At 43.3% G+C, this 27,459-nt stretch overlaps 1 protein-coding gene across 3 annotated transcripts in view; it reads left to right on the top strand.

Annotated features, from left to right (window-relative positions):
* The window catches only part of REN (renin), a 177,713-nt gene extending 155,716 nt beyond the window's left edge, over positions 1-21,997 (top strand). For 2 of the 3 annotated variants that reach the window (XM_069238493.1, XM_069238492.1), the window contains exons 8-9: positions 18,604-18,702; positions 19,333-19,616. In XM_069238493.1, coding sequence (XP_069094594.1) covers positions 18,604-18,702; positions 19,333-19,494 — 261 coding nt within the window. In that variant the 3' untranslated portion in view covers positions 19,495-19,616. Of the gene's footprint in view, positions 1-18,603; positions 18,703-19,332 lie in introns of all 3 variants that reach the window. The other variant, XM_069238494.1, reaches the window with a different exon arrangement.
* The last annotated feature ends 5,462 nt before the right edge of the window (positions 21,998-27,459 follow it).

The raw sequence follows: 27,459 nt of genomic DNA, 5'->3' as shown, positions 1-27,459 counted from the left end.
AGGAGGAATTCTGCTCTATTAACAAAAAACAATTGGAAATAAGGAGAACTGGTACAAGATTTTTTAATAACTATGGGAGCTGTAGTTGAATTGTATGCTGTCAAGCTGCCTTTTGCTCACCCACCCTTAGAAGATGTAGCTGGGGTGAGTATTGAAACAAAACCATCAGCATGAAAATCTTCAGAATACTGCGTTTCTTGAAGGCATATTATCTGTCGTGAATTTATACTATTTACCTAGTTTGGGATCTTTAATATAGGCTTTACTCCCGCAATATTCTATAATTTAACAACCTTCGTGGCTTCAGTTGAAATTCCTCAATCAATCAATCAATCAGAAATTTGTAGTGCGCGGCTAATCACCCAAGGGTCTCAAGGCACTGTTGTGGGTGTCCTGCTCAGTCGAAGAGCCAGGCCTTGAGGTCCTTCCCGAATGCTTCAGTGATGCGGTCTGCCTGAGCTTGAGAGGTAGTGTGTTCCATGTCCAGACTACTAGGTAGGAGAAGGATCGTCCTCCTGCTGTGCTTTTCTCGATCTTGGGGACAACTGCAGGGGCGAGCTGGGAAGAACGGAGATGCCTGTTGGGTACGTAGAAGGCGAGGTGGTGGTTGAGGTATGCCAGACCTATGTTGTGCAGTGCTTTGTAGGTGTGAATCAGGGGCTTGTATGTGATGCACTTGTTGACTGGAAGCTAGTGTAGGTCTCCGAGGTGGGAGGAGATGTGGCTGTGTTAGGGGATGTCCAGGGTGCTGCATTCTGGACTCTTTGTAGTCTTGCTTGAAGTTTTTTTGGTGATGCTAGCATAGAGTGTGTTGCTGTAGTCCAGTTTACTAATAACAAGTGCGTGGTTGACTGTCTTCCTTGCGTCTGAGGGAATCCACTTGAAAAACTTCTACAGAAGTCGGAGGGTCTGGAAGCATGATGAAGAGATGCTGTTGACTTGGTGGGTCATTGATAGAGAGAAGTCCAGGATGATGCCCAGGTTGCGTACGTGGTCTGTGGGGGTGGGGGCATTTCCCAGAATGGTGGGCCACCAGGAATTGTTCAAGGCAGAAGGGGTGGAGCCGATTACGAGGATCTCTATCATGTCCATGTTGAGTTTGAGGCAGCTGGCTTCCATCCAGATGGTGACTGCTCTCATCCTGTTGTGGAAATTTCTCTTGGCCTTTGCAGAGTCCTCGGACAGGGAGAGGATATCAGGTGGGTGTTGTCAGCGTAGCATATTATGTTTAGCCCATTTTGTTTGATGACCTTGGCAAGTGGGGTCCTGTAGATGTTAAAAAAACGTCAGGCTGAGTGAAGATCCTTGGGGCTCTCCGCAGCATGTGTCTTTGGGTTCTGATGTGAATGGCGGTAGTCTGACACTCTGTGTTTCTATGGTGAGGAAGGACCTGATTCAATCCAGTGCTTTATCTCGGATGCCGGCATCGTGAGGTCTGTCGCAGAGGGTGGCATGGGAGACGGTGTCAAATGCTTTGGAGAGAGTTCGAGGAGGATGAGTACAGCCATGCCTCCACTGTCCAGTATGATGCGTATGTCATTGGTGGCTGCTAGGAGTGCGGTTTCAGTGCTGTGGTTGCTTCTGAATCTGGATTGGGATGTGTCTAGGATATGGTGTGTTTCAAGGAATTTGGTGAGTTGCTAGTTGGTGTCCTTCCCTGTTTCCTTGGCTGGGAAAGGGAGCACAGAGATGGGTCTGTCGTTCTTCAGCTCCCTTGGGTCGGCAGTGTATTTCTTGAGTAGCGGGTTGATCTTGGCGTGCTTCCAGTCTGAGGGGAAGGTGGCGATCTGATGGTTCGGCAGAGCTCCGGTGCTATGGTGGCACTGGCCAGGTTGAACATGTGCTGAGGGCACGGATCCCGAGTGGATGGAGTTCATAAGTCTTTGGGTCTCCTCTTTGGTGATGGGGATCCAGGAGTTCAGGATCTTGTGAGGTGCTAGGTGCGCGGTGGTGAGTGATGCTGGTGGGTTTTGCTTCCCGAAGCCTTTGTAGATGTCCTTTATTTTTCGGTGAAAGAAGGTGGCGAGGTTGTTGCAGAGGTCTTGGGAGGAAGGAATGAATGAGGTGTCTGTACCGGGGTTTGTGAACTGTTTGACAATGGCGAAGAGCTCTTTGCTGCTGTGGGTGCTGCTGTTGAGACATGTTTGAAAGGCGGCTTTTTTGGCAGCTCTGATGTTCTGGTGGTATGTGGTGACTGCATTCTTGTAGGCTGTGCGGTCTTCGGTTGATTTGCTGATCCTTTATTTCTGTTCCAGTCTTTCCTGACTTCTCACTTTTGTTTTGTGCATTCTCTTGAAGCAAAACATCCTGCTGTGTGGAATCCCACCCTGTTTGTGCCTCATTGTAGCACCTGATTCAAGGAAGTATTATCTCATTATGCAAACCGCGATCTGGCTATCATAGTGGATTGGGCTTTGCATCACAAACCATGTGTGCTTGCATTAATCTGCCCTGCACACCCTCCCATTGCTCCTACGACAGACCAAAGACCTGCTGACATTCAGGAGGCTCCTCAAGACCTGGCTGTTCAAGCAGTAGCAGCACCCCCCCTCCCCTCAGCGCCTTGAGACCCTCACAGGTGTATAGTGCGCTCTACAAATGTACTGATTGATTGATTGCACACAGTGGCACACAACACTATTTGCAATGAGAAAAGGGCACCTTTCCAGTGCAAATTATCTTTTGCACTGGAAAGTAAATATCTTTGCAAGATTTTGTGATGCTTTGCGCCACTTTGCTTGACTTTGCCACAGTATTAAATATGACCTTAATGTTCTGTTAAACATACACAGCTCTCAAATTAGAATAAGAAACTGGCTTTTATGAGCAAAGTTATTATGGCAACAATTTCACTTGGCCCACTCGCCTTACTAAAGGGCCCTTCCAAGGTCCTGGCCTATGCCTTAAAACATCTCTGAAGCGGACACGAGAGAAAGGTCTCCTTGAATCCACACAACATCATGAAGGAGAGGAGGACAGTTCTTCATTTTCTTGGAAGAATTTTGTTCAAGAGTCAGTTCTTTATGTGCTATTCGTTTGTGTAACTTTGTCTTGTGAAAGTTCCCTGTGTGTCTCTTTCACAACGCCTTCAAATGAGAATTCCTTTTATAATAATCTCCCTCTATAGATGATCTTTGTATAACTCCCTTTATTAGGCTTGAGCATTCGAGTTCACTTGCGAGACACTGTTGTATAGAGAAAAGGGCTTGGAGCCCACTCATTGCTTACAATTTGTTGTCTTCATGTCAGTCTTCTTTACTGGCTCCGTAATTTGCCAGTGCAACCGAAACATCACTTCGATACTTGTTGTGGAGCAGGGACCAAGCACAGATTAATTCAAGTTAATCTGTGCCCGCCCGGTGCCTGTCCGCTGCTCCCAACTTGATTGAGGTACTATTTCTTGACCCCACTCTCGCACCCTTCTGCTCCTCCCATAGCGCTTGCATGCCCCACACCACATTCTTGCTGGTTTTGTTTAGGCACAGGGAGATTAATTGATTTGTCCAGAATCACAGGATGCTGAGCTGACGCTGAGACTCGAACCTCGTTCCCCCTTTCTATAGTCTGCAGCTATGGCCATTATGCCACATCCTCTGAAGGTTTACATGCCCAGCACACCTGTTGCACCGCACACATGCAGTCACAATGAGGCGGGGGCAGCATGAAGGCCATGAGTGTGGAGTTTCATCGGGTCTGGTGTCCGCTGTGTGAACAATGACACAGCAACACTGAAATCTTGCTCAAAACTTTCTGAAAATGCACTGCGTCTCCGAGCTCTACCAGATGCCCACAGTACATTTCCAAAATGGATGTGGCGGAAGGTTCTGTTGGGGCCAGCTCAAGCTAAGAGGCATTTTGTTTTTTTGTCATTTAGCACTCGGGTGCAAACTGCCATTAGTAAGCTGCCCTGTGTCATAAGAATTTATATTTGAATTAAATACCTCAACTGTTTTACATGTCCAAGTTATTGCTCTGAAAAGCATTTTCTTTGGAGCCCTTAAACTGGCTATACACTCTAGACAGGGAAACCCCTCCCCTGGGGTTGACTGAGAACTTGAGAACCCTGAGCTTCTTCAAAGCGGCTAATGTTCCTGGTCATGCCGACCTTCTTTTCGTTCACAAATATCATGGCCTGAGAAGTTTCAATGACTTTTCTGTTGACCCTCTTGCTCATACTGCCTGTTTGCTTAAGGGCGGTCAGGTATGTGGCAGATCATACAGGTCAACCTGATTGTGGTGTGCCTGTGACCAGAAAATATTGTATTGTATTGTATTGTAATAGTATTTATATAGCGCTTACTACCCCTGACGAGGCGTCGAAGCGCTTTTTGGCGAGTAGCACGCTACTCCGGAACCCAACAAGAATTAGTGATGGATTAGTATTGGGCAATATGAGTACAGTTTTAGTGTTATTATGAGTTAATTTGAGCCGCTGATATGAGAGTTTGTTAGTTAGATTGACTGGAGTAATGGAGGGGTGGAGGAGGAAAGAAATCCAGAAGTGTTAATTGGGAGTATATGGTAATAGGATTTAGGCTTGGGATGAGTAAAGGAGGAGGGAAGAGTCTGGGGAAGGGGTTAGGGAGATCATAGTAGCAGGGTGAGATAAATGAGGGCAAATATATGGTGGAAAATACTACGAAAGAAGAGTGGTGCCTACTCTTCTTTCGTAGTATTTTCGGAAGTCAAGGACTACATCTCCCAGCAAGCAGTTCAGTAAAAGGTGAAACTCTTGTGAGCGCTTTTAAAACATGCACTTTTTGTTCTGGTACGCAAGTGGCAGCCAGATCTCAGGACAACAAGTCTGACAAGAAGTCCGGTAGGACTTTGCTCCTCCCACACATCTCACTTTTGTTTTTGAGGTCCACATTGTTAAAACCCTTCTTAGAGAATACCCTTCACCTGTGATGACTAACAAGAGGTGGTTTATTATCATAGTTTCGAACTTTATATTTGGTGGAATTAAATGTCGTGTACACAAGAGAAACCAGCAAAATCTTTAGAACAAGCGCGTTGTAAGTGTTCAGGTTTTTGGATTTTAGCGCTTTAGTTTTTTAAGTAGTGAATATTACACCATGAAATAGCCGAGTTAACTGTGTGAATTCGACCGGCTTGGGGCACTGTAGTAATTGGCAGTATTGAGGGGCACCCCCAAAAGATAATAAGGGGAACAAAAGAACCTTATCGCATAGCCTTCGGCGGGATCACAATAAGAACTTGGCTCATTTCATTAACATGAGAATGTGATGATTAGGAGCTGTAGTTGAGATTTGAACTAGGTATCATAAGCTACCATTCTTTTCAGATCTCACCGGTAGGCAGCGCACATGTGCTGTTGCTTTGTGACGATCTACTGCTTCGGAAAAAAAACAAGCATTTTTAAAAATACTTTTAACCATGCTGCACAGCAGCCACGCTGCTCTACAACTTGGCTAAAAGACATTTGCAAAGCCAATAGCTCTCACACAGACAAGACATATTCCATTTGCCAATGCTTGTTTATCTTTCCGCTCATTGTGTAACAGCGGTCTGAGCCTACCAAAGGCCCTTTGTACAACACCTCTTTCTTTCGCGCCCACTTGTGATGTTTTTTGTATAGCATCTCTATGTTTATTTGGTGGATGGTCCTTGTACATTGAATGTTTGATTGTCGACTGGAGAGCTCGTGTTGAACATTTTTGTTTAGCTCCCTCGTTGTATAACTCTCTTTGGTAGGTTTCCTCTAGTAGTTGAAGATACTTGTACACTAGTTAACTGTTTACTTACCGCTACAGGAGGTTCCTTGATCAATACACCATAGTGATTTACGTTGGCAGGTAAGTAGCTCAGGAACTCATAGACACCTTGTAGTGAACCTAGGGACTTTATTCAGAAGGCAGGCACAAGTATGCATTGCAAACCCCACTGGGAGCAGATATTAAAGGTAGCTCAGCCCAGGCAAAGGTTAAAGGCAGCTGCCAGAGTCATTCTACATAGAACCTCCAACACATAACATTCAATGAGGTCATCGGATAGAACAAAAACAGGCTACCACATATCTCCCCTTTTCACAAAAAAACAAACAAGGAATAACACAGACTGGTAAAAGGCCCAAAGAGAATCACAGTACCAGGTAATGAAACAAATATAAAAAGACACATAAATCACACAAACCACGTTCCAAAGACCACACAGATATAACAAGGCAGACTAAGACCGTGCAGGAGAAATCACTAATCATACTCAACACACACGAAATCAGTAGGCCAGGCCGACCTGATAAAGGAATGAGAATTATATTGCCTCCAAAGATAACAATGAGTACAAACACTACAAATAAGCATACAAACTAAGCACATAGAAGTGAGGAATGAGACCCCTCCCCTGAGAAACTTGTTGAGCAGACGCTACAAAACAGTCTTAGAAATAGTTTCCTCAGCCACAGAAGAAGGAAAACTAAATATATATCAATCAACTACAATCAGAATCACAGCGTGCAGCATAATCCCCAGTCTTATCAGCCACTAAGGGGGAATCACACAGGCCAAGGTTCAGCAGAACCCAATCGCTTCTCAACCACTCAGGACGAATCATACAAAACAGGATTCAAAACCACCCAGGCACTTCCCAACCACTGAGGGAGAAGAACACAGAACAAGGTTCAACATGACCGAAGCACTCATGAACCACTGAGGGAGAACCACACAGAACAAGGTTCAACATGACCGAAGCACTCATGGACCACTGAGGGAGAATCACACAGAACAAGGTTCAACATGACCGAAGCACTCATGAACCACTGAGGGAGAATCACACAGAACAGGGTTCAACATTACCCCAGCACTCATGGACCACTGAGGGAGAATCACACAGAACAGGGTTCAACATGACCACAGCACTCATGAACCACTGAGGGAGAATCACACAGAACAGGGTTCAACATTACCACAGCACTCATGGACCATTGAGGGAGAACAACACAGAACAGGGTTCAACATTACCCCAGCACTCATGAACCACTGAGGGAGAATCACACAGAACTTGGTTCAACATGACCACAGCACTCATGGACCATTGAGGGAGAACAACACAGAACAGGGTTCAACATGACCGAAGCACTCATGAACCACTGAGGGAGAACCACACAGAACAAGGTTCAACATGACCGAAGCACTCATGGACCACTGAGGGAGAACCACACAGAACAAGGTTCAACATGACCGAAGCACTCATGGACCACTGAGGGAGAATCACACAGAACAAGGTTCAACATGACCGAAGCACTCATGAACCACTGAGGGAGAATCACACAGAACAGGGTTCAACATTACCCCAGCACTCATGGACCACTGAGGGAGAATCACACAGAACAGGGTTCAACATGACCACAGCACTCATGAACCACTGAGGGAGAATCACACAGAACAGGGTTCAACATTACCACAGCACTCATGGACCATTGAGGGAGAACAACACAGAACAGGGTTCAACATTACCCCAGCACTCATGAACCACTGAGGGAGAATCACACAGAACAGGGTTCAACATTACCACAGCACTCATGGACCATTGAGGGAGAACAACACAGAACAGGGTTCAACATTACCCCAGCACTCATGAACCACTGAGGGAGAATCACACAGAACAGGGTTCAACATGACCGAAGCACTCATGAACCACTGAGGGAGAATCACACAGAACAGGGTTCAACATTACCACAGCACTCATGGACCACTGAGGGAGAATCACACAGAACAGGGTTCAACATTACCCCAGCACTCATGAACCACTGAGGGAGAATCACACAGAACAGGGTTCAACATTACCCCAGCACTCATGAACCACTGAGGGAGAATCACACAGAACAGGGTTCAACATTACCCCAGCACTCATGAACCACTGAGGGAGAATCACACAGAACAGGGTTCAACATGACCACAGCACTCATGAACCATTGAGGGAGAACAACACAGAACAGGGTTCAACATTACCCCAGCACTCATGAACCACTGAGGGAGAACCACACAGAACAAGGTTCAACATTACCACAGCACTCATGAACCACTGAGGGAGAACCACACAGAACAAGGTTCAACATTACCACAGCACTCATGAACCACTGAGGGAGAACCACACAGAACAAGGTTCAACATGACCGAAGCACTCATGGACCACTGAGGTAGAACCACACAGAACAGGGTTCAACATTACCCCAGCACTCATGAACCACTGAGGGAGAACCACACAGAACAGGGTTCAACATTACCACAGCACTCATGGACCATTGAGGGAGAACAACACAGAACAGGGTTCAACATGACCACAGCACTCATGAACCACTGAGGGAGAACCACACAGAACAGGGTTCAACATGACCACAGCACTCATGAACCACTGAGGGAGAACCACACAGAACAGGGTTCAACATGACCACAGCACTCATGAACCACTGAGGGAGAACCACACAGAACAGGGTTCAACACAACCCATGTAACTTCTCAATCACTGAGTGAGAATGAAATTAAACATGTTGCACACATACTGAGCACTTCTCACCATGAAATAAGATGCATAGGAGCCTAGTACTGGCACTTCTTATCATGTAATAATATTCTCAGCCATGCTGATATCAAAACTGGACAAAAACAGGGAAATGAAAATACTGCAAAAGCCTGTATGAGGTTTAACTCTGTAGAGAATTCAATAGAAGATAATGCTGGGGACAATAGTTGTAGCATACACCACTAAATGCACAACATAAGAAGCAGTGTATACGAAAAGCTCTAGTACATAGCAAACTCTTGCATATGAACAATTATGAAATGCTTCAATTTCAATAAAAAGAAAAGGAAAATAAAATGTGCCTAACATCATAGTATGTTTGCCAACGAAAGTGCATGTGAAAGAAGATATTGGACATTAAATCATGCTATAGTACAAAAAGACCCATGCTAACACACATACATTTGACTCCTCGTACACATTTGAATCAAAAATAAAGAAGAAATACAAATGTGTTTGCAGGCAACACCTTCCTAACAGTGGGAATGCTCTGATATAATTGGATCGACTCATCATCAAACCATCTCGAGAAAAATATTTCATTAGAACCAAAGAGAAGTCAGTGGTGCTCAACTGTCATCGACTTCTCATGGGTCTTATCACACAGCAGTGTGATCACAAGCAGATTGTTTTCTGCTTCAAAGACTTATCGATCCCACAACGCTGTGAAGTGGCACACAGCAGTGGCATCTTGGGCAGAGTTCCCCCAGGTGAAGGTCTCTCAGTGAAACTACCTCCTACTGGACACGAAAGTACCACCTTAAACACCCCTGTGATCTTGGGCACCTTTCTCCCTGGGAGTCTCTTGCAGGAATAATTTCCAGTTCAACCTCTTAGCTATAACATAACCTATCACTGGAATGGGTCAACGGTATTCTACCTTTCTGGCAACAAACTGACGGCCAGCTGGAAAGCCACTTGTGGGGTCATAAGTACAAAAGCAGCACCCCTATTTTAAATTATGAAGAGGAGGTTCTTTTCACTTACCCTCCAAGTCCATGTAGTGATTTAAGATGGCAGGTAATCTGCAGGAACCCACGGACACCTTGTATCTCACCTGGCTTTATTCAGTTGGCAGGCAGAGGTGCAGATGAGTATAGCAGTCCCATCAGGGGCAGATGGTAAAGATAGCGCAGCCCAGGTCTAGCTGCTAGAGTCAACATGGAACCTCCAGCACATAGCGTTCCATGATGTCATCTGAGAGAAGAAAACAAGGTTACCCCCACGTACATTTTATAAAATGTTGTTCCCACAAGCAAACCACCTGCCTGGCATAAATGTGTTTTCCAGAAAGATCCCCTCAAGTTATCGGGACATGAACAAGAAGAAAAGTCAAGTCAAACATTCCATACTGTCCGTGAGAACCCTTGGGGGGTTACTAATCCAGGATGGTGTGCTAGAAGATTTCCAGTATCAGAGTTCAGCTAGAAGTGGCATTAGCTCCTGCAGTATTTATAAACGGCCAGCAAGGAAAGAATCAATGCCTTCACAAGTTCAGTTGGTGTTGACTTGTCTTGATGTTCCATATGAAGCTTCCATTCTAGTGATATTTCACCTCTGTCGGGAGGCAGGGAGTAGTTCTTCTGAGTTGAGGTGTTTGTAAGTGGAGGAAGTGAGCTTTCCTTTTTTTGTTTTACCTTTACGTGTGGGTATGTGTATGCCATGATGGCTCTTTCGGGGGGCTTTCCCTGTTGTAGGTGTGGGTCTTAATATAATCTCTGGAAATCTGAACTGGTCTTAGCTCAACAGTACCATCAAATAGGGGATCACTGTTTATTTGCTTTAGGGGAGGTACCATTACAGCTCCCTCTAATAAAGGTTCCTTGTATAATGGTTTTGTAGCTTACATGCTGACGGTTCCTTGGATAACGCCTTTCAGTGTAGCTTCATTAGTAAAGGCTCCGTGTATAACAAGACTTTCTTTATCTCTGTTGGTTGGTTCCAGTAGGGCCTCTGTTGCTCCCACTTCAAGCAGTTTCCTTCTAGAGCAAGCCTTTGTTTATCTCTCCAGTAGAGGTTCTATGTGTCAGGTATATTTGCTTAGCTCTCTGGGTCACTGGTGGTCACCCAGAGGAGGTTCCTTGTTTAGCATGCCATTACTCAGGCTTCTACAGAAGTAGTTATATTATTGCTTAGTTTAGCACAGTCTATTGACATTTCCTTCTAATATGTCTCTGTGTAGCCTCCCTTGTTTAGCTCCTCTGATGAATGAGCTCCACTGTTAAAAGAGCCTCTTACTTCTCTTGGTAGCTTCGTCTTTAAAATGTTTCTTTGTTTAGAGCTCTGTAATGGAAGCTCCAGTTATAAGACTGCTTTCTTTAGGTCTTTTAAAGGACTTTCATTATATATATTTTATTTGTAACTCCTCCAATTGTAATTCCATGCATGACATCTCTTTCCTTTGCTCCAGCGAGTGGAGTTTCCTTGTCTAATGTTTCTCTTTATTGCTTCCTCTACTGGTCGTATGTTGTACAGCGTCTCTTTCTTTAGCACCCCTCTGATAGTCATTTGTTGTAGAACATTTGCTTGTTTAGTTTCCATTACTGATGGGAGCAAGTTATGGTTTTCATGGAAGGGGCACAATATATAGTTGGTGTAGTTGACAATGACTGTCAAATTTCAGGGGGAATTTTTGGAGGTATAACTGCAGTCTATTTTTGATTTTTAAGGGAATTTCTGTGTTTATTTTATGCATACGTTAATGTGTCATGAGCAGAAGACTTACTGTAAAGAAAGTTTTGTCAGTGAACATCTTCTATGAAACCAACTCCCCCTACACACAGCCTTCAGCCATGTGCAGCAGATGTTGGCCAAAGGCCCTTTCCTTTAACCAGGTGTGCACTGAATCTGCTGTATTTCCACCCCCAATTCTAGCAAACCCTCTGGTACAAGGCCTATGGCGTTGTGCAGCACAGTAGGCCACATTTCTGGCCCTCTGTCAGGATTTGTGGCCAACCTCCTATGCGTCCAACCTTCTTCGTGTCCAAAGCTGTCTTTGGTCATGGGTAGCAGCAAGGATTGGTCACAAGAGCTGGCCTTCAGACTGGCCCTGCATCCCACCTCCAGTCAGACTCTCTGGCCAATTGCTTGTGCACCCATCCCCTACTATGCATTGCCTTCTGTCGTGCAGAAGGGACTTATTGAAGGCCTGACAAGACTCTGCTGCCAGCCTCCCATCCATCCAGTCCCTCTGGCACATAGCCATTGACTATGTGCATTGGAGGTTGCCAGAAACTCCACTATCTTCTGTCGGCCCTACACTCAATGTCTTCAGCCATGTGTAGAGGGCTTTTGGTGCGGGCCCTGCACCAGCCCCCATGCCACTCAACAGCCTTCAGCAGTGTACACCACAATCTGGTTCTGCCTATCTGCCACTAAAACCAGCTGTGCATGCAAACTGACCTTATAGTTTGGCCTCTTGGCAAAGTGAAACCAATTAGTGGTAAATAACCCCAAAACATATTTCATTTTTAATGTAGAATTCAAATTTAGGATTAGGAGTTTACCAAAGAAAAAGTCCCGGGATCAACAGTGTTAACTGTGCATGATCTTTGCCATGCATAGTTGCAGTGTGATTTGTTTTTATTTCAGTATTTGAAAATACTACTGATTCAAAAATAAATGCACAAACAATGGACCCAAATTCAAATACTTGAATCCTGTGAAAAAGAGGGGTTTTATGTTTGGGGGTATTCCCCACATGATCCACAGTGACATGTGGCGCTACATCAGCCCTCTTTATATCCCAGCTCTCACTTTTTCAGGACGCAGGGTCGGTGCATGCCATCCTTTAAAGACCAATGCAACAACAATTTTCAGTTGCTGCTAGTTACTCAGATTGCTTGAATCCTCAGCATCTGTCCCATCTTCTAATGAGATTTGTTTATTTTTCAATTTTTACTCACAGATGATTCAAAGATCCAGATCTGTAAATATTCTGCTAATTAATTGTCTAGATATACCATTATTAATCGTACAAAGCCCACCCAACACCTTTTTCCTATACAAATATCCCAGAATCTTGTAAAGAGATTTACACCTAACCTGAAGGTACTGCCTTGATAGAGGTTCTAGTTTCATGTCAAGTTTGATGTAAATTCTGCTCAGTGGTTCTGCTGTAGCAGAAACCACAGTTTACTTTGGGTGTTAAAGTGGGAAGATGTTCCCTTTTTATCCCCCACATTTAGTCTGCCCCTTAAACAGATCTGCACAAAACCTGACATCAAAAACAAATAAGAAAACCAAAAACACCTTAATAGAAACTGAGACTTACAAATATGCACATGTGCTGTGTAAATTGTTGAATGGGGGGAGGGGCCATCACACAGGAGAGGTGAAGCCACAGTGACTTATGATATCCCTCCCCACACGCAACAATTGTGATAAGTGGCATGTGCATATCATTTTTTTGACCCTTTTGAACTGGGTAATTAATGTGTAAATGTGTGTTTCTTAGTACAGTTGCTCCAAATAACGTGTAATATTGGGCCTCATTTATTACAGCCTCATATATATATATATATATATATATATATATATATATATATATATATATATATATATATATATATAAAAGCATATGCTGCTTTAGATACATAGGCCCCACATATTCCTGCTATCTAGTGGTGGGCCCGTAACATCTGCAACTTCTTTTTTTTATCAAGAAGTTCGAGTTACAGGACCTGTTATGACTCCACCCTCTTTCCGCAACACGGCAGCACACTGGCTCCTCCGCAGATTGTTTTCTTCTGCAATCAGGCTCATATGGTCCATATGGTCAGGAACACTTTGAGTTATTTGATTCTCTTTGGGTCCAGCAGCTCTCTTCTCAGCCCTGTTTCGAAAACAACTCATTACATTGATGGAGGCAGCAATCACATCAATGGGTCTCCAGAAAGAACGAGCGCCCTGGGCACCTGCATACATCGTGGCCTCGAGATGTCATTTCCTTTGTACTCTAATCAAGGACTCTTGAGAAATGCACTAAGAACAACAGTATGGAACACACTCCATTCCACGTCTGTCCTAGGTGTAACACTAAGTACCCCTGGGATAACCACCACAAGGTCTCCAACCTCTGCCTCTCCCCAGGTCATGCCGGGAAATCCTGCAATGCCTGTCCTACCTTTGCTGTAAGAAAGCTCTTCGGCATTGAAGGGAGAGAAGGTGGGCACACCACAACATGTAGAGGCAAGTACTCTTGAAGACAACTGATATTTTCAGTGCCAAAGCTACACCAGGTGGTCGGAGGAAGATTGAAGCTCATCCAGCATCCCTCCACACCAAGCACCAGAAAGGGAGGCATGGTAATCTGGCAGCTCCATCCTTGAATCAAAAGAGCAGGACACAACAGCCTCAGGTCCAAAAACAAGGTTTACACCACCTGCTCATGTCAAGCCTACAGAGCAGTGGCACACCTCCAAAAACAGTTGACCATCAAACCCAGGGCCAAGCTGAAATGGTGGAAGCCTTCGGATTCGGCGCCTCTAACCGAGGACTTGAGAGAAGTGTGTCAACCTGACAAAATATCCATTAAGGGCAAAGGAGCTCCTCAAGCAGTCAAGCCCCCCTAAGCCAGAGGCACCAAAATATCGCACTCATCATCAAACCAGCCTGCCTAGAAATTTTCTTCGGAGCCAAAGCTGCTGCTGCTGAGATCAACTTCATAGTTGGTACTAATGTCCATGCCGAGATCGCCTTCAATACTAAGGTCACAGCTTGGAGAGCACCATTTTTGAGAAGCTAGCAGACATGCTGGATGAAAGGCAAAAGAAGAAATTCATCCACCCAGACACGGGCAAGATTCCTGCCATACCATCAGCACCAGGACTTGTCTACATCCCCAAGAAAAGATGCCTCACTTCCGAGAAGGAGTCACAGGTTCTGCCTTCCATGCCCTAAAGCCCCAAAAAGGTTTGAGACTCTGCTGCCTGCTCGACACCTTCCCCACCTGCTACCATCCACACCCCTCCACCACCCCCACTTCCACCACACTCACATCCACTGAGCGATGCAATTCAAACTTTGATCTAGGTAGTCCTTATTACCTTTTGGACACGTATGAGGAAGCATTTAGGCCACAGGGTAGGAAGACCCATGGAAATAATTATGAGGTGTACATGTAGCATGATCCTGACATGGAACTATACCCCACCAAGTCTTCCCCACCAAACCAGCCTTCTGTATTCCATGCAGTGACTTGAGAGGGCTAAGCACCATCACCACATGCATACCTATGATGAAGGAAGAGAATGACGTTGTAGTCAAGACCCTATCCAAAACCAGGGCACACAATACATTACTTATCCATGCTTAAAGGGTTGCTTAAATCGGCCATTGAAACTTTCATGGAACAAGTAATGGCTAGAATGGTCACCCGCATAGGAAAAAAAAATACAAACCTCCTCAAAATGACATATACACGCTAAGGCACACGCCCTCCTTGATTTTTCTTTCTTTGTGTTTCATGTTTATTCACATTCATATAGCCATCTTCTATGTCCAGAATCAGATTTCAGCTCAAACTCCAGCCAACACGTGTTTTGTCTATTGGAATTTAACCGATAGACTTCATCAGGGCTGTGAACGATATATCATTTACCTTGTGGTGTCAATAAGGCTTACATAAATCTTTAACATACCAAACCAATCACCATTACAATACAAGTGGAAACCAATGTGATCCATAAGAGACTCAAATGTTTAAGTTGACATGCAGTGGATATTTTTATGTCTATGCTATAACCCCTTTCTAAAACATATTCTAACAATCAACGCCTATGTGAAAAAACGTACAAAAAGCAACAAACTATATAAATCGCATGTTTCATGTAGTTATCAAAGTATCATATATATTAATAAAATGTGAATATATTAGTTCATGCGCACACATGTGGAAACCACGGTCTCTAGGAGACCTTTGTATTAGTATTAAATCACATGTGATACCTGCAAAATCCCTTATGTCCGGAAAAATATATACCTGTTCGGTCTACGCTATTATTAAGTAACAAGAAACTCCTGGTCCCTGTTTTCCAATTCTCCAATTTGCTTCTTACTACTGCCAAATCCAGTAAAACCAGTTAGTGGTAAATAACCCAAAAACATATTTCATTTTTAATGTAGAATTCAAATTTAGGATTAGGAGTTGACCAAAGAAAAAGTCAATAAAATAACTTACCCTAAATAGACTTCAAATACTTAATTAGTCCATGATCTCAAATACTTCTCAAATTATTATTCTGAATATTAATAACTCATCAACCCATCGTGTGGTGGAACCGTTTCTGTAAATATAATCATAAGAGGTCTCAATCACCCTGAGAACATTGCAACACCTTCAAATACAGAACATATGTCCATTCTCTAATCCAAGCTATGCCTATCATTCCCTCAAAATCAAACCTATTATAACAAAGCGCTGGTTCTTTGCTTTAAAACGTGATGTATTTTATAACCAGCAACATTGACTAAAACGGAATATCTTCTCCAAAAAAATGGCCCACTTTATATTAGGGGGCAGATAGTCCCGGACTCCCTGGTAAATCACACTGCATCTAAAAAAACTTCTGTTCAGGCCATGTGGGATGCTCCCCTAATGACAAGGAGCATAAGAAGATAGAGGCAGCAGGCAAGTAAGTAGCAACTGGGGCAGACAAACATTGGTGTATTGGTAAAACTCACTTAATCAACTTTTCAGGTATGAGAAGGAGCTAGTAAAGCACCTACCAAAGGCCAACCAAAAAAAGGGACCAAAATCGATGAATTGGTCAGGGATATTTGCGTATGCTTTTCTGCCTCTCCCTCATACCCCTATGTGGTGGGAAAGATCACTTAGATAAGGCAGGCCTTGCCTACACATCTGTATGCCTGCATTTGGCAGCAGTCTCAGCATTCCTCCAAAACAAACAACGCACTTCCTTGGTTAGAATTCCAGTCATTAAAGCTTCCATGGAATGCCTAAAGAGATTATAGCCTCCAAAGACACCCGCTTGGAACCTTAATGTAGTGCCAACATTACTCATGGGTCCTCACTTTAAGTCCACCCTCTCATGTCAACTACAGTTCCTGTTGTGAAAGTCTGCTTTCTTAGTAGCAATCACCTCCCTTAGAATATTAATGAGTTTCAGGCTTTTACAGTACAGGAACCCTTTATTAGGTCCAAAGGGACTGAACAATTCTTTGAACCAACCCCAAATTTCTGCTAAGATTGTTTCAACTTCACATATGAATCAGACCATTGAAGTGCCTGTTTTTTACTCGCAACCTAAGTTTGTGGCATAATGGGCACATCACACTCGAAATGTTAACTTTGATCTTGTGTACTACATTGACAGGATTAAGCCTTTTTAGAAATGTTCTCACTTTGTTATGGCCTATGCTAAACCCCACAGAGATTCAGCTATCTCAAAGCTGGCATTGCCAGGCATATACGTAGTTAGGTTATTCAAACTTGTTATGCCATGGCTAAGCACACACTTTCTATGCCATTTAGAGCCCACTCAACATGCAGGAAGGGTGCAACATTACAACTTTAGCCTTTCTGGGTCACATCCGTTTAATATATCAGCAATGCTGCTACTTGGTCAATACCATACACCTTTACAAAGCATTACTGTGTTGATGTCCTCCAACACCAACAAGCTTTAGTTGGCCAAGCTGTGTTATTAACACTCTTTCAAGCAAATGCATTATCTGGTCACCGGCCACCACTTTGGAAAGCAGCTACTTTATAGTCTGTACAGAGCATGTGTTCCTACAGGTTCTGGTGACACGGACAGAAACTGCTACTTACCCTGTAACCCTGTTACCCTGTAACTATGCTATTCATATCATGTAATGCTGTAGATTCTCCAAAACCCACCCTCCTCCTCGGATGCAAGTCCTGTATACAGATGCTCTCCATATACTGTAGCTTTCTTCACTGTGCACAACACACTCTGCCGTCAATACTGCACTCCACATATATTGCACATCCTTTCAGAGGGTAAACAATGTGAGGTGGAGCCAGTGTGCTGTTGCATTGTGGACAAAGGGCAGAATCACAATAGTTTTTGTGACTCGAACTTCTTGGAAGGAAAGCAAGTTACAAATGTCACAAGATGGCAAAAGTATGCAAAGCATTTTAATCTACAGCACTACGAGCTTCAAATAAATTTTAAAACAGAAGTAGCACACAAATATGCCATGGCACACACATAAAACACTAAAAATCCAAAGGTTATAGGGACGTTATAGTTAGGTTCAGATTTTACATGTACAAAATAATTTTACTGCATAAGTTGCAGTGATATTAATTATTTCATAGGAGATGTCATCAATGATGTAATAGGTGGGGAAAAAGCAGTGCAAGGGCACGAGTTATAGTAACTATAGAAACTATAGAAATTTAGCAGGCATATTTATTTATACTTATAGTTATATTTATCTGAAGAAACCATAACTTGTGCTGTTAAGTAACTTTAACCCACAAGTTATAGTTTCTTAACATAAGTATAATTATAAATATAACTGAATAATTTATATGGTTTTGTGTGTGTAAAATGTCAACCTAACTATAACCTCCCAGTAGTCTTTGGCTTTTTAGTGAATATATATATATATATATATATATATATATATATATATATATATATATATATATATATATATACAGAGAGAGAGAGAGAGAGAGACAGACAGACAGACAGACAGACAGACAGACAGACAGAGGTAGGTATATGATATGTTTGGATGCTTATGCCAAATTATTAGAACGTTTTTCATCCATGTAAGTTATAAACAACATTTTTGTAAAATCTGCAATATATGTGACGAATACAGTAAATCCATAAGTATGCAGGAAACACTGATACTGCAGAATGGCATAAACCCTGTGGTACTTACCATTGTTCCTTGCTATATGAACACTTTTCTTCATGAAAGGTAAATAAAATATGAACATTTAAATTCCAATTAGTGCCCATTATTAGCAGCCTTTTGACAAAAAAAAGATTTTTCTAGCTACTTTAACTCTCTTTACGGGGTAATCTTTGTCTAACAGTTGAACCTCTCTCTCCACAGTACATTGTTGACTGCGACAAGATTCATCAGCTTCCGGACATCTCATTCCATATGGGCGGAAATGCCTACACGCTCAGCGGGCCTGCCTACATCCTGCGGGTACGTTAATCAAAATCTGGGGCAGTGAGACAGTGCAGAAACATAATAAGGGATTTTCCGGGGCAAATTTTGGGGTGCCTGGCACTTTCAAGCGGGGGTTGTGGGAAGTTCGGGAAATCTCCAAGTAGGATGTTACATCCGGTGGGGCTGGACCAGTTTAAGTCACAAAATATAGAAGTGATGTAGGTATCCCTTTCCGTATCTCACAAGTATCTCCAGCTGGCTATGAGGTGGTGTTCCTATGCTGAAATGCCATTCCCCTGATTATATCAAGCTATTAAAGATGAAAGGTCTGTATCTATGTGAATCTCCTAAGAATATACATGCAGCAGGCATGGCAGTATTTGATCCGTAGAACTCATCTAGTTCTAGAGTTGGCAGACACCCTACCAGTGAAGCTATCACCCAAACAACCCAACCCTAGTGGCGAAAGAATTTGCACTTCTGTACTCATCCATAGATTCTCCATCTTTTGCTGTGATATTCTTTCACTTTCTCTATATACTCGTTCTCTGAGACATGCATCACTGGAGGAGGCTAACTGAGCTCTGTAAATTGTCTATCCTGAGCCCTGCATCCTTTTTGTGCTACCATTGTTCTGACTATGTTTGTGGTCTCCTCTCTTCACAGCAATCCCAGTTTGGTGAGGAGGTCTGCACGGTGGCCTTCTCTGGCCTGGACATCCCACCGCCTACCGGACCACTGTGGGTCCTGGGTGCCAGTTTCATTGGACAGTACTATACAGAGTTCGATCGTCGAAATAACAGAATTGGATTTGCTACATCTGCCTAGTGCTGTCTCCTACCTGCACCAGCACATTCACCACACCCAACCCAATCCAATTTCTAATAGATTGCACCTCCCTCTCACAAGTCAGCCACCCACAACACCAAGAAATGACCGAGGGACCTCTTCAAGTGTCATGTATCTAGACACTTCTTCCTGCCAATGATGAAAACAACAGAACCCATACCCATGCTCAGCACAGCCTTCCTTGCGGAGCCATTGAGGGAAGAGGAACTCTTGAGGAGGCCACATCACTTGTATTACTCCACCAGACCCAAATGAAAACCAATGTTGGTTCCACTCGCACCACTCTCCAAGATCCTGGGCAAAGAGGAACCCTCCACAGGCCATCTAGACAGACCTTCTCTGTGAAAGTGTAAAGTGTGGAAACCCCCGGGGGCCACTCCACCCATAACAAACCATAAGCCCCCTAGAAATCAATTAATTTGATTCCCCCTGTTCCACTCTTTTCCACCCTTGTGGAAGAAGAACCCTCCACACACTCACACCACCTATATTAATCCACAAGACTTGGAGAAGGAAGGAAAATCCTTCAGAGGCCCTCTCCAGCCATAGTACTCTGGGAACCCCTGGGTCAAGGGAAACACTCTAGAGGAAATTCCACCCCCCAACCCCACCCCACCACTCCTTGAGACTGTGAAGGAAAGGAGAGCGTGTCTAAAGCTACTTCACTGATACCTACTACATGAGACACTGGGCAAAGGAGAAACAAAACTCCCTCCAGTCCAGGAGGCCCTGGCTGAAGGAGAACCCCAAGAAAACTTCTCCACACAGACTACTTCTCAAGACCCTGATGAGGTAGAACCCTCCACCAGTCAGTGTTTTCCAAAAACAATTTCCAAGACCCTGAATGAGGAAAAACTTTAGTGGCAACTCCACCATAAGCCTTAAGGATCCACTCCACCCATATCTGTAAGACCTTGGGAGAAGGAGAAGATGCACAGACATGTCCACCTGTATCTGTTAAAGAGATTGTAAAGGACAAAGATCAGTGAAGCAGCCTACTCCACTGATTCTATCAAGAACTAAGGGTGGCAGTTATCTTCACACAGAGATGTATGCATAGGCCTCTCTGTGGCATCAACACATGAGGACCATTTCTAGTCTGCATTTTTATGTTAACATTTTGAATAAGACTGGGGGGGGTGCACAATTGTTATTCACGTGTTATGGTGGTGATAAAACGCTTAATGCAAAGAGGTTGAAAAAACTGCATATCATTCAGAGTATTTTTTGCTTTCTATCATAGCTGGATTGTTGAGGGCATTGGAGTGTGTAGGATGCATTAACTGAGCATATTTCAACATTTAGGGGGCACTTCATAAAGTAATGTATAAGTATGTGTAATTGTACTGCTCCAGTACTACTTCATCTATTTGCACATGCAACTCACAAAGGTATGGGTGTAGATCTACAGCTACTTCTTTCCTCTCACTTATGTGCAGTTTGCTGCCTAAAACGTGTGGATCTATGCACACATAGATTTCCATGTTTTAGGTTTAAATGTGGGAAAGGCAAAGGAAGAATGGCTGGAATATGGGGGATATCTACACCAAAGTGGAAAGCGGAAAAGTAAGACTAAGCAGGGGGAGAGGAAGGGACAAACATTTTACAAAAAAGTGTGTCAGTTCTGATACACTAATTACCACTCATATCTACTCTAGTAGTACTGCAGCCCAAAGATGTCCTACTCAAGCAAAGCATAGAGTAAGTCACACATCACCCACGGCATCTCATAGTTACTGCAAGACAATCACACTGGAACCAGCCGAGGCAGGGAAAAACACTCCCAGCACAAACACCTATGAAAATTAAAGAAGTAAAAGAAAAAAATGTACAGTAGCATTACACATTGAAGACACCCATGCAAATCACATTGTAGATATATTTAAAATGAATAAAAGAAACCAAACTCAAACAAATATGGTCAAGTACCTTTAGGCACTGCCTAAATCCAAACACATCACATTGTGACTATTTCTTAAAAATTGTTAAAAAAATAAAAAAATAAAAATTCATCAAAAAGATCAGATAACAGTTGACCTTACAGACGCCCATACAAATCACATTGTAAAAATATGAATATTTCAACTGTTCATACTTAGAAAATTACAGATATGTAGATTGTTAACATCATGGCTCTTCTTGAGTTTAACACTTCACTACACACACTCAGCAACATCATTACAAACACACACAGCCCAATTCACACAAAAAAGTAGGAAAACCATGTGACAATCCAGGCTTCTGCCTGCAAGTACCTTTCCTACATTTTGGAATTCACAAATATTCCCAGGTTTACACATGAAAAGTTTCAGTAGCAGGATCATATTCCTGCTAGCTCAGATCACCATTCAACAGTATCCCCTGTTTTTGTCATGGGCTAAAACATTTTTCTCTGTGGTAAAAACACTGTTGCCTCCACCAAAAGGGAATGGATCATCCCCACAGAATATGGGGATGATCCATTTCCTTTCCCATCCTTGAAGATAATGGAGATTTTCTTAGCTTTAGTGAAAGAAAGTCTTGATTTTATTAAAACACGGAGGCGAGTATTATGCTTATCTTCTCTTGCTTTAATTCAAATAGCAGCCAAGAAACTACAAATCCCAGCAAACCCCGCTGGGAAACTACAAATAAATGAGTATGTCATACAGTATGTCATACAGAATGTAACCAATCAGATGCATAGAAGGGTATAAACATATTGGCTGATAGCAACAAGTCCTCTTTTCTTGCAGAGCAGTTAAGACACTCTGAATAAAGGTATTATCAACAGCAAAATAATACATGCCAATATAACTGAAAATAGAGCCTCAAAACGATAAATAACATGAATAGTCTTTTGATCCAACTTGGGAAAGAAGAGGTCTTGAAATAGAGACGTTTCTTGAGTCGAGGAAGTTGCCGCCTGCAGATTATCCTGGAAGGATGCGGAAAGGATCCTAGGCTGACTGGTTGGTGGTGGAAGTTGTACCTAATGAGAGTAAAGGGAGGGTTAATAATAGACCCAAAGCGGTGGGATAATACTCGCCTCCGTGTTTTAATAAAATCAAGACTTTCTTTCACTAAAGCTAAGAAAATCTCCATTTTATTACAAGCACGGAGGCTCCTATTATGCTTAGTTCAAAGCATAGAAATTATTGAATTAGCTACATGAGACACAGGTTTGCAATAAAAGGTTCTAAAGGTTGAGACATTAGACCAATCAGCGGATTTGAGAATGTCCCCCAAGCTCAAACCTGTCCAAAAAGCTTTGGAAGCCATAGCTCCTCTGGTAGAATGGGCACCAAAAGTGGAAGTGTTAATGCCAGCTAATTCCATCATCCATTTCACCCATCGTGCTAAAGTAGTGGAGGTTACAGGTTTATGAGGGGGTCTGAAAGAGACGAGGAGTTGAGCTTCAGAGGACTTCCTCAAATCCTTAGTTCTAGAAATGTATTCCTTCAAACAATTTCCGACACATAAGTTAACATGTTCAGGAAAATAAGGATAAAACACAGACATTAAATTAGTTTTTGTTCGTCTTTGTACCTGAAAGAAAACACCTTGAGGAGTATACTGGACTGAGGTGACATCTAAAGCTCTAACATCAGAAATACGTTTTAGGGAAACCAAACAAAGAAGCATGGTTAATTTGGCAGAAAGCAACTTTAGAGATAGAAGGGAATTGGACGGTTGAGATAAGAAAAATTGTAAAATTACATTAACATCCCACATGTAATTGTACTTCGGTAAAGGGGGTTTAGTGAAACGGATTCCTTTCAATAAACGGCAAATCAGAGGATGTTCACCGACAGGTTTATTATTTACTCTGTCATGTTCCGCGGAAATTGCCGACCTGTACATGTTGACCGTTCTGTAGGCCTTTCCTTGAGCTGCCAATGAGGCTAAGAAATTAACAACTAGGACTATATCCGCTGAAGTGGGATTGGCACCCCTGAGCAAACACCAATTATGCCAGGCTGACCATGCTGACTTGTAAGCTTTGGTTGTGCCAGGAGCCCAGGCTTGTCGTATGAAGCTTGCAGCTTCCTGCGAAATTCCTGGGGTTCTCCAGGCAGACCCGAAACCATCCAAGCAACTAACTGGAGGGATTGACTGAGTATCAGGTCGTGGGGATGACCTTGAGGGTTCAATAGCAGAGATGGAAAATTTGGAAGAAGAACGGGGAGATCTATAAGAAGTTCGAGAGCTAACGGGAACCAAGGCTGACCCTGCCAGAGAGGGGTAATCAAGAGTACTCTGGTGGATTGACGTCGAACCTGCGCCAAAACTCTGGAAATCATTATGAAAGGAGGAAAAGCATAGTTGGTTTGATTGGACCAGTCCTGTTGGAAAGCATTGGTGGCGAAAGCTTGGGGGTCTGGTCGCCAGCTGTAGAACCGAGGGATCTGGGTGTTTAAACGGGAAGCAAAAAGATCGACCGAGAAGGGACCGAATTTGGAAGAAAGAACGTTGAATATTGAGGGGTGAAGACGCCAATCGCTGGAATCTTGAAGGTATCTTGAACACCAATCTGCGATTGTGTTCATCTCTCCTGGAAGGTACTCTGCACGGAGCGAAATTTGATTTTGGAGACAGAATTCCCATAGACTCTTTGCCAATTCGGCAAGGGGTTTTGACCGAGTACCCCCGAGATGATTTATGTAACGAACCGCGGAAAGGTTGTCCATCCGGAGGAGAATAGAACAGCTTACCCTGTCTTTGGCGAAGGTTTGGATCGCAAAGGAACCTGCAAGAATCTCTAAACAATTTATGTGCAGATATGACTCCTCTCTTGACCATAAACCTCCAGTCGAGAACTGAGCGCATCTTGCACCCCAACCAGTCCGACTTGCATCGGATTCTAAAACAAGATCTGGTGCTGTAGAGAATATTGCCCGGCCATTCCAAGCATCTAGATGATCGAGCCACCATTGAAGTTCGATCCGGGATTCGTGATCCAGCAAAATTAGGTCTTCGTAAGTAAAGCCTTCTCTGAGATGCCGATTTTTTAATCTCTGGAGTGCTCGATAATGAAGGGGACCTGGAAAAATAGCTTGAATGGATGAAGCTAAAAGACCGATTATCCGGGCGAGACTCTTGATCGTAAGTTGTGATTTGCTGAGGACCAAGTGTATTTCCTTCTTGATATGGGAAATTTTCTGGGCCGGAAGATGAAGAGTAGCCTTGGTAGAGTTTATAAGGAAACCCCAAAATTCCATGTGATGAGATGGAATGAGGTTGGATTTGTCGTTGTTTATTAGAAAACCTAATCCCTGAAGGAGAGAAACTAACATGTTTACATGCTGTATGAGAGTGGACCTGTCCTGGGGTAGGATAAGGAAGTCGTCTAAGTAGACGATAATTCTGACTCCCTGAGCTCGTAAATGAGTTATGACTGGCTTCAACACCTTGGTAAAGCACCAAGGAGCCGAGGAGAGACCAAATGGAAGACATGTAAATCGATAAAATTGGCCGTTCCACTGGAATTGTAGGAACTTTCTGAAGTAGTGATGGATGGGAATGGAAAGATATGCATCTTGTAAGTCTAGTCGGACCATCCAATCGTTTGTTAACAACGAATCTCGAAGATGGAGAATAGTTTCCATCTTGAAATGGTGATAGACGACAAATTTGTTGAAAAACTTGAGGTTTATCACAGGACGAAATTTCTTGTTCTTCTTTTGCACCAGAAACAGAGTGCTTGTAAAGCCTGAAGGGTGAGGGACGCATGGCTCAAGGAATCAAGGAATGGACCTCGCGTGAAAGAAGAGTGTTTTGTTGTTCGGAAAACTTTAAGGGTTTTGGAGGACGATGTTGGAAAGGAATTGAATAGAGTTCTATATGATAACCTGAAATTGTCTGAAGGACCCAAGGATCTGCGGTTAAGGACCGCCAATTTGTCACAAACATAGCTGTCCGGCCTCCCACCAACAATGAGCCATAAGGAGGAACGCTTACCTGCGTTTTGGGAGCCTCTGGATCTGAAGCCACGTCTGAAGGAGCGATACCTTTGTGGATAGAACTGTGGCTTGTACTCCTGAGGGTACGAAGAGGAGCCTCTGGTCTGATTGACCGCACCCCTCTGGGTGTAACGGCCGGCAAAGCGGCTCCTGCCTTTGCCGGCTCTTCCAAAAATACGGGAGTGAAAGATTTTGTTCATGGAAGACTGCGCCTTGTCCATTGAGGTGAAAGTTTGAACATATTTGCTGAGTTCTTTGAGGAAAGAGTCTCCAAACAGCAAACCATTGGCTTCTGGACCCGTCTCCTTGGTTGCGAGCGAATTAAGTTTAGGGTCGATTTTGAGGAGTAGACTTTTCCGTCTTTCCTGTGCCATAGAGGCGTTAGCATTTCCAAGAAGACATATCGCCCGTTGGGCCCAATTTGAGAGTACAACCGGATCCACTTTTTTACTCTCCATTCTAGCCTCTTCTGCTAGATCTAAAATTCTAGTGAGCGGACCAGAGATGTCAAGCAACCTGTCCTGACAGTTGGTCCAAGCTCTGTCCACACCTTTTTTGGGATCTTTCCCAAATTTTGTGAAAAACATTATCATGTTTGGATCAATGGCCGGAGTATTGGTGATGTTGTTTGGCAGGGAAGGTCTGGGGCACTCAGATTTAAGTCTGTTGCGTACTAATTTATCTAGTGGTTGACGTAAATTCTTCAGTACGTATTCTGAGACATGATCACAGGGAGTCCATTCAGTGGAATTTGGGTGACGGATAAGGGATGGGTCAAACATTGGTTGACCCGCGAAATCCAATAAAGTATTCTTCAATTTTGATTGAGAGGAAGACTCTCCCAGTTTACTCAGAGAAGTTTTACGCCTCTTCTCCATAGGCCCTGGCCAGATCATTATGTCTGGATCCTCCTTATCCGAATCTTTATCCGAATCTGAATCACCCATATCATCATCAGTGTCTCCCAGATTAGTGATCTGTATAGGAAAGGAAGTGCTAGGGGACTGGTTAGGTACCTTTTTTGCCGGAGAGTCGGATTCCTCCTGAGCCTTGTCTGCCTTTCTTTTTTTGGATTTAGAAGGCGAGGCAGAAGAGATTAACTTCCTGATAGAGGCCTCAAATGTTTTAGAAAACCCAGAAATTGAAGAAGATACCGCTTTCTGGACAGAATCTTTAATAAAAGAGTCCAAGTCATCTTTGAATTGCTGAGCGTCGTCTTCTTCAGAAAAATTCTCCATATTCCCAGAAAAAATTGTTATATATGGAATATTAAAATGAATAAATTAAGAATTTCCTCTTGACCAGGGTAATTAAATTATCTGACTAAATGAAAAAATATAACCCTGAAATAAGGGGCGAGTATACTGCCAAAACGAAGTCTGTGAAGCCCCCAGTAGATTATATACGATAATTTATATATTAGCGTGTTGACAAAACCAGGAGAAAACGGAAGAAATGCCGAGAGGACGAAAAGCGCGCTGCCGAAGGAGTGTCCGTTGGTAAACAAAGCCGCGGAGAGCAGCCGGCAGGCGTCAGCTGAGGGAACAGCTGATCTGACGCGCGTTCAATGAACTAGCTGTCAGAAGCTGTGAAACTCCGTCCGCTCGCGTTCAGAAGAACGCTGCGGATTAGAGCTCGCGCGCGCGCGCGCGCCCCAGGCGTTCAGGATAGAACGTTGGGGCGCGATACGAAAGATTGAAATGTTCGGCAAATTTAACAAAAGCGAAACCGAAAAAAGGTTATAACAAGTTAAAAAAGCATACATTAAACATAGAAACACAGAGTAACAATAGAAAAAGGGTAATATATATAACCAACACAAACTTTAGTGAATGAGTAAAAGATAGTACTTATCTTGACTGCTAGCAGCAAGAAAAGAGGACTTGTTGCTATCAGCCAATATGTTTATACCCTTCTATGCATCTGATTGGTTACATTCTGTATGACATACTGTATGACATACTCATTTATTTGTAGTTTCCCAGCGGGGTTTGCTGGGATT

The sequence above is a fragment of the Pleurodeles waltl genome, chromosome 6, assembly GCF_031143425.1.
Source record: "Pleurodeles waltl isolate 20211129_DDA chromosome 6, aPleWal1.hap1.20221129, whole genome shotgun sequence".
Lineage (NCBI taxonomy): Eukaryota > Metazoa > Chordata > Amphibia > Caudata > Salamandridae > Pleurodeles > Pleurodeles waltl.
The sequence above is the reverse complement of the archived record's forward strand: the minus strand, read 5'-3'. Positions and strand labels throughout refer to the sequence as shown.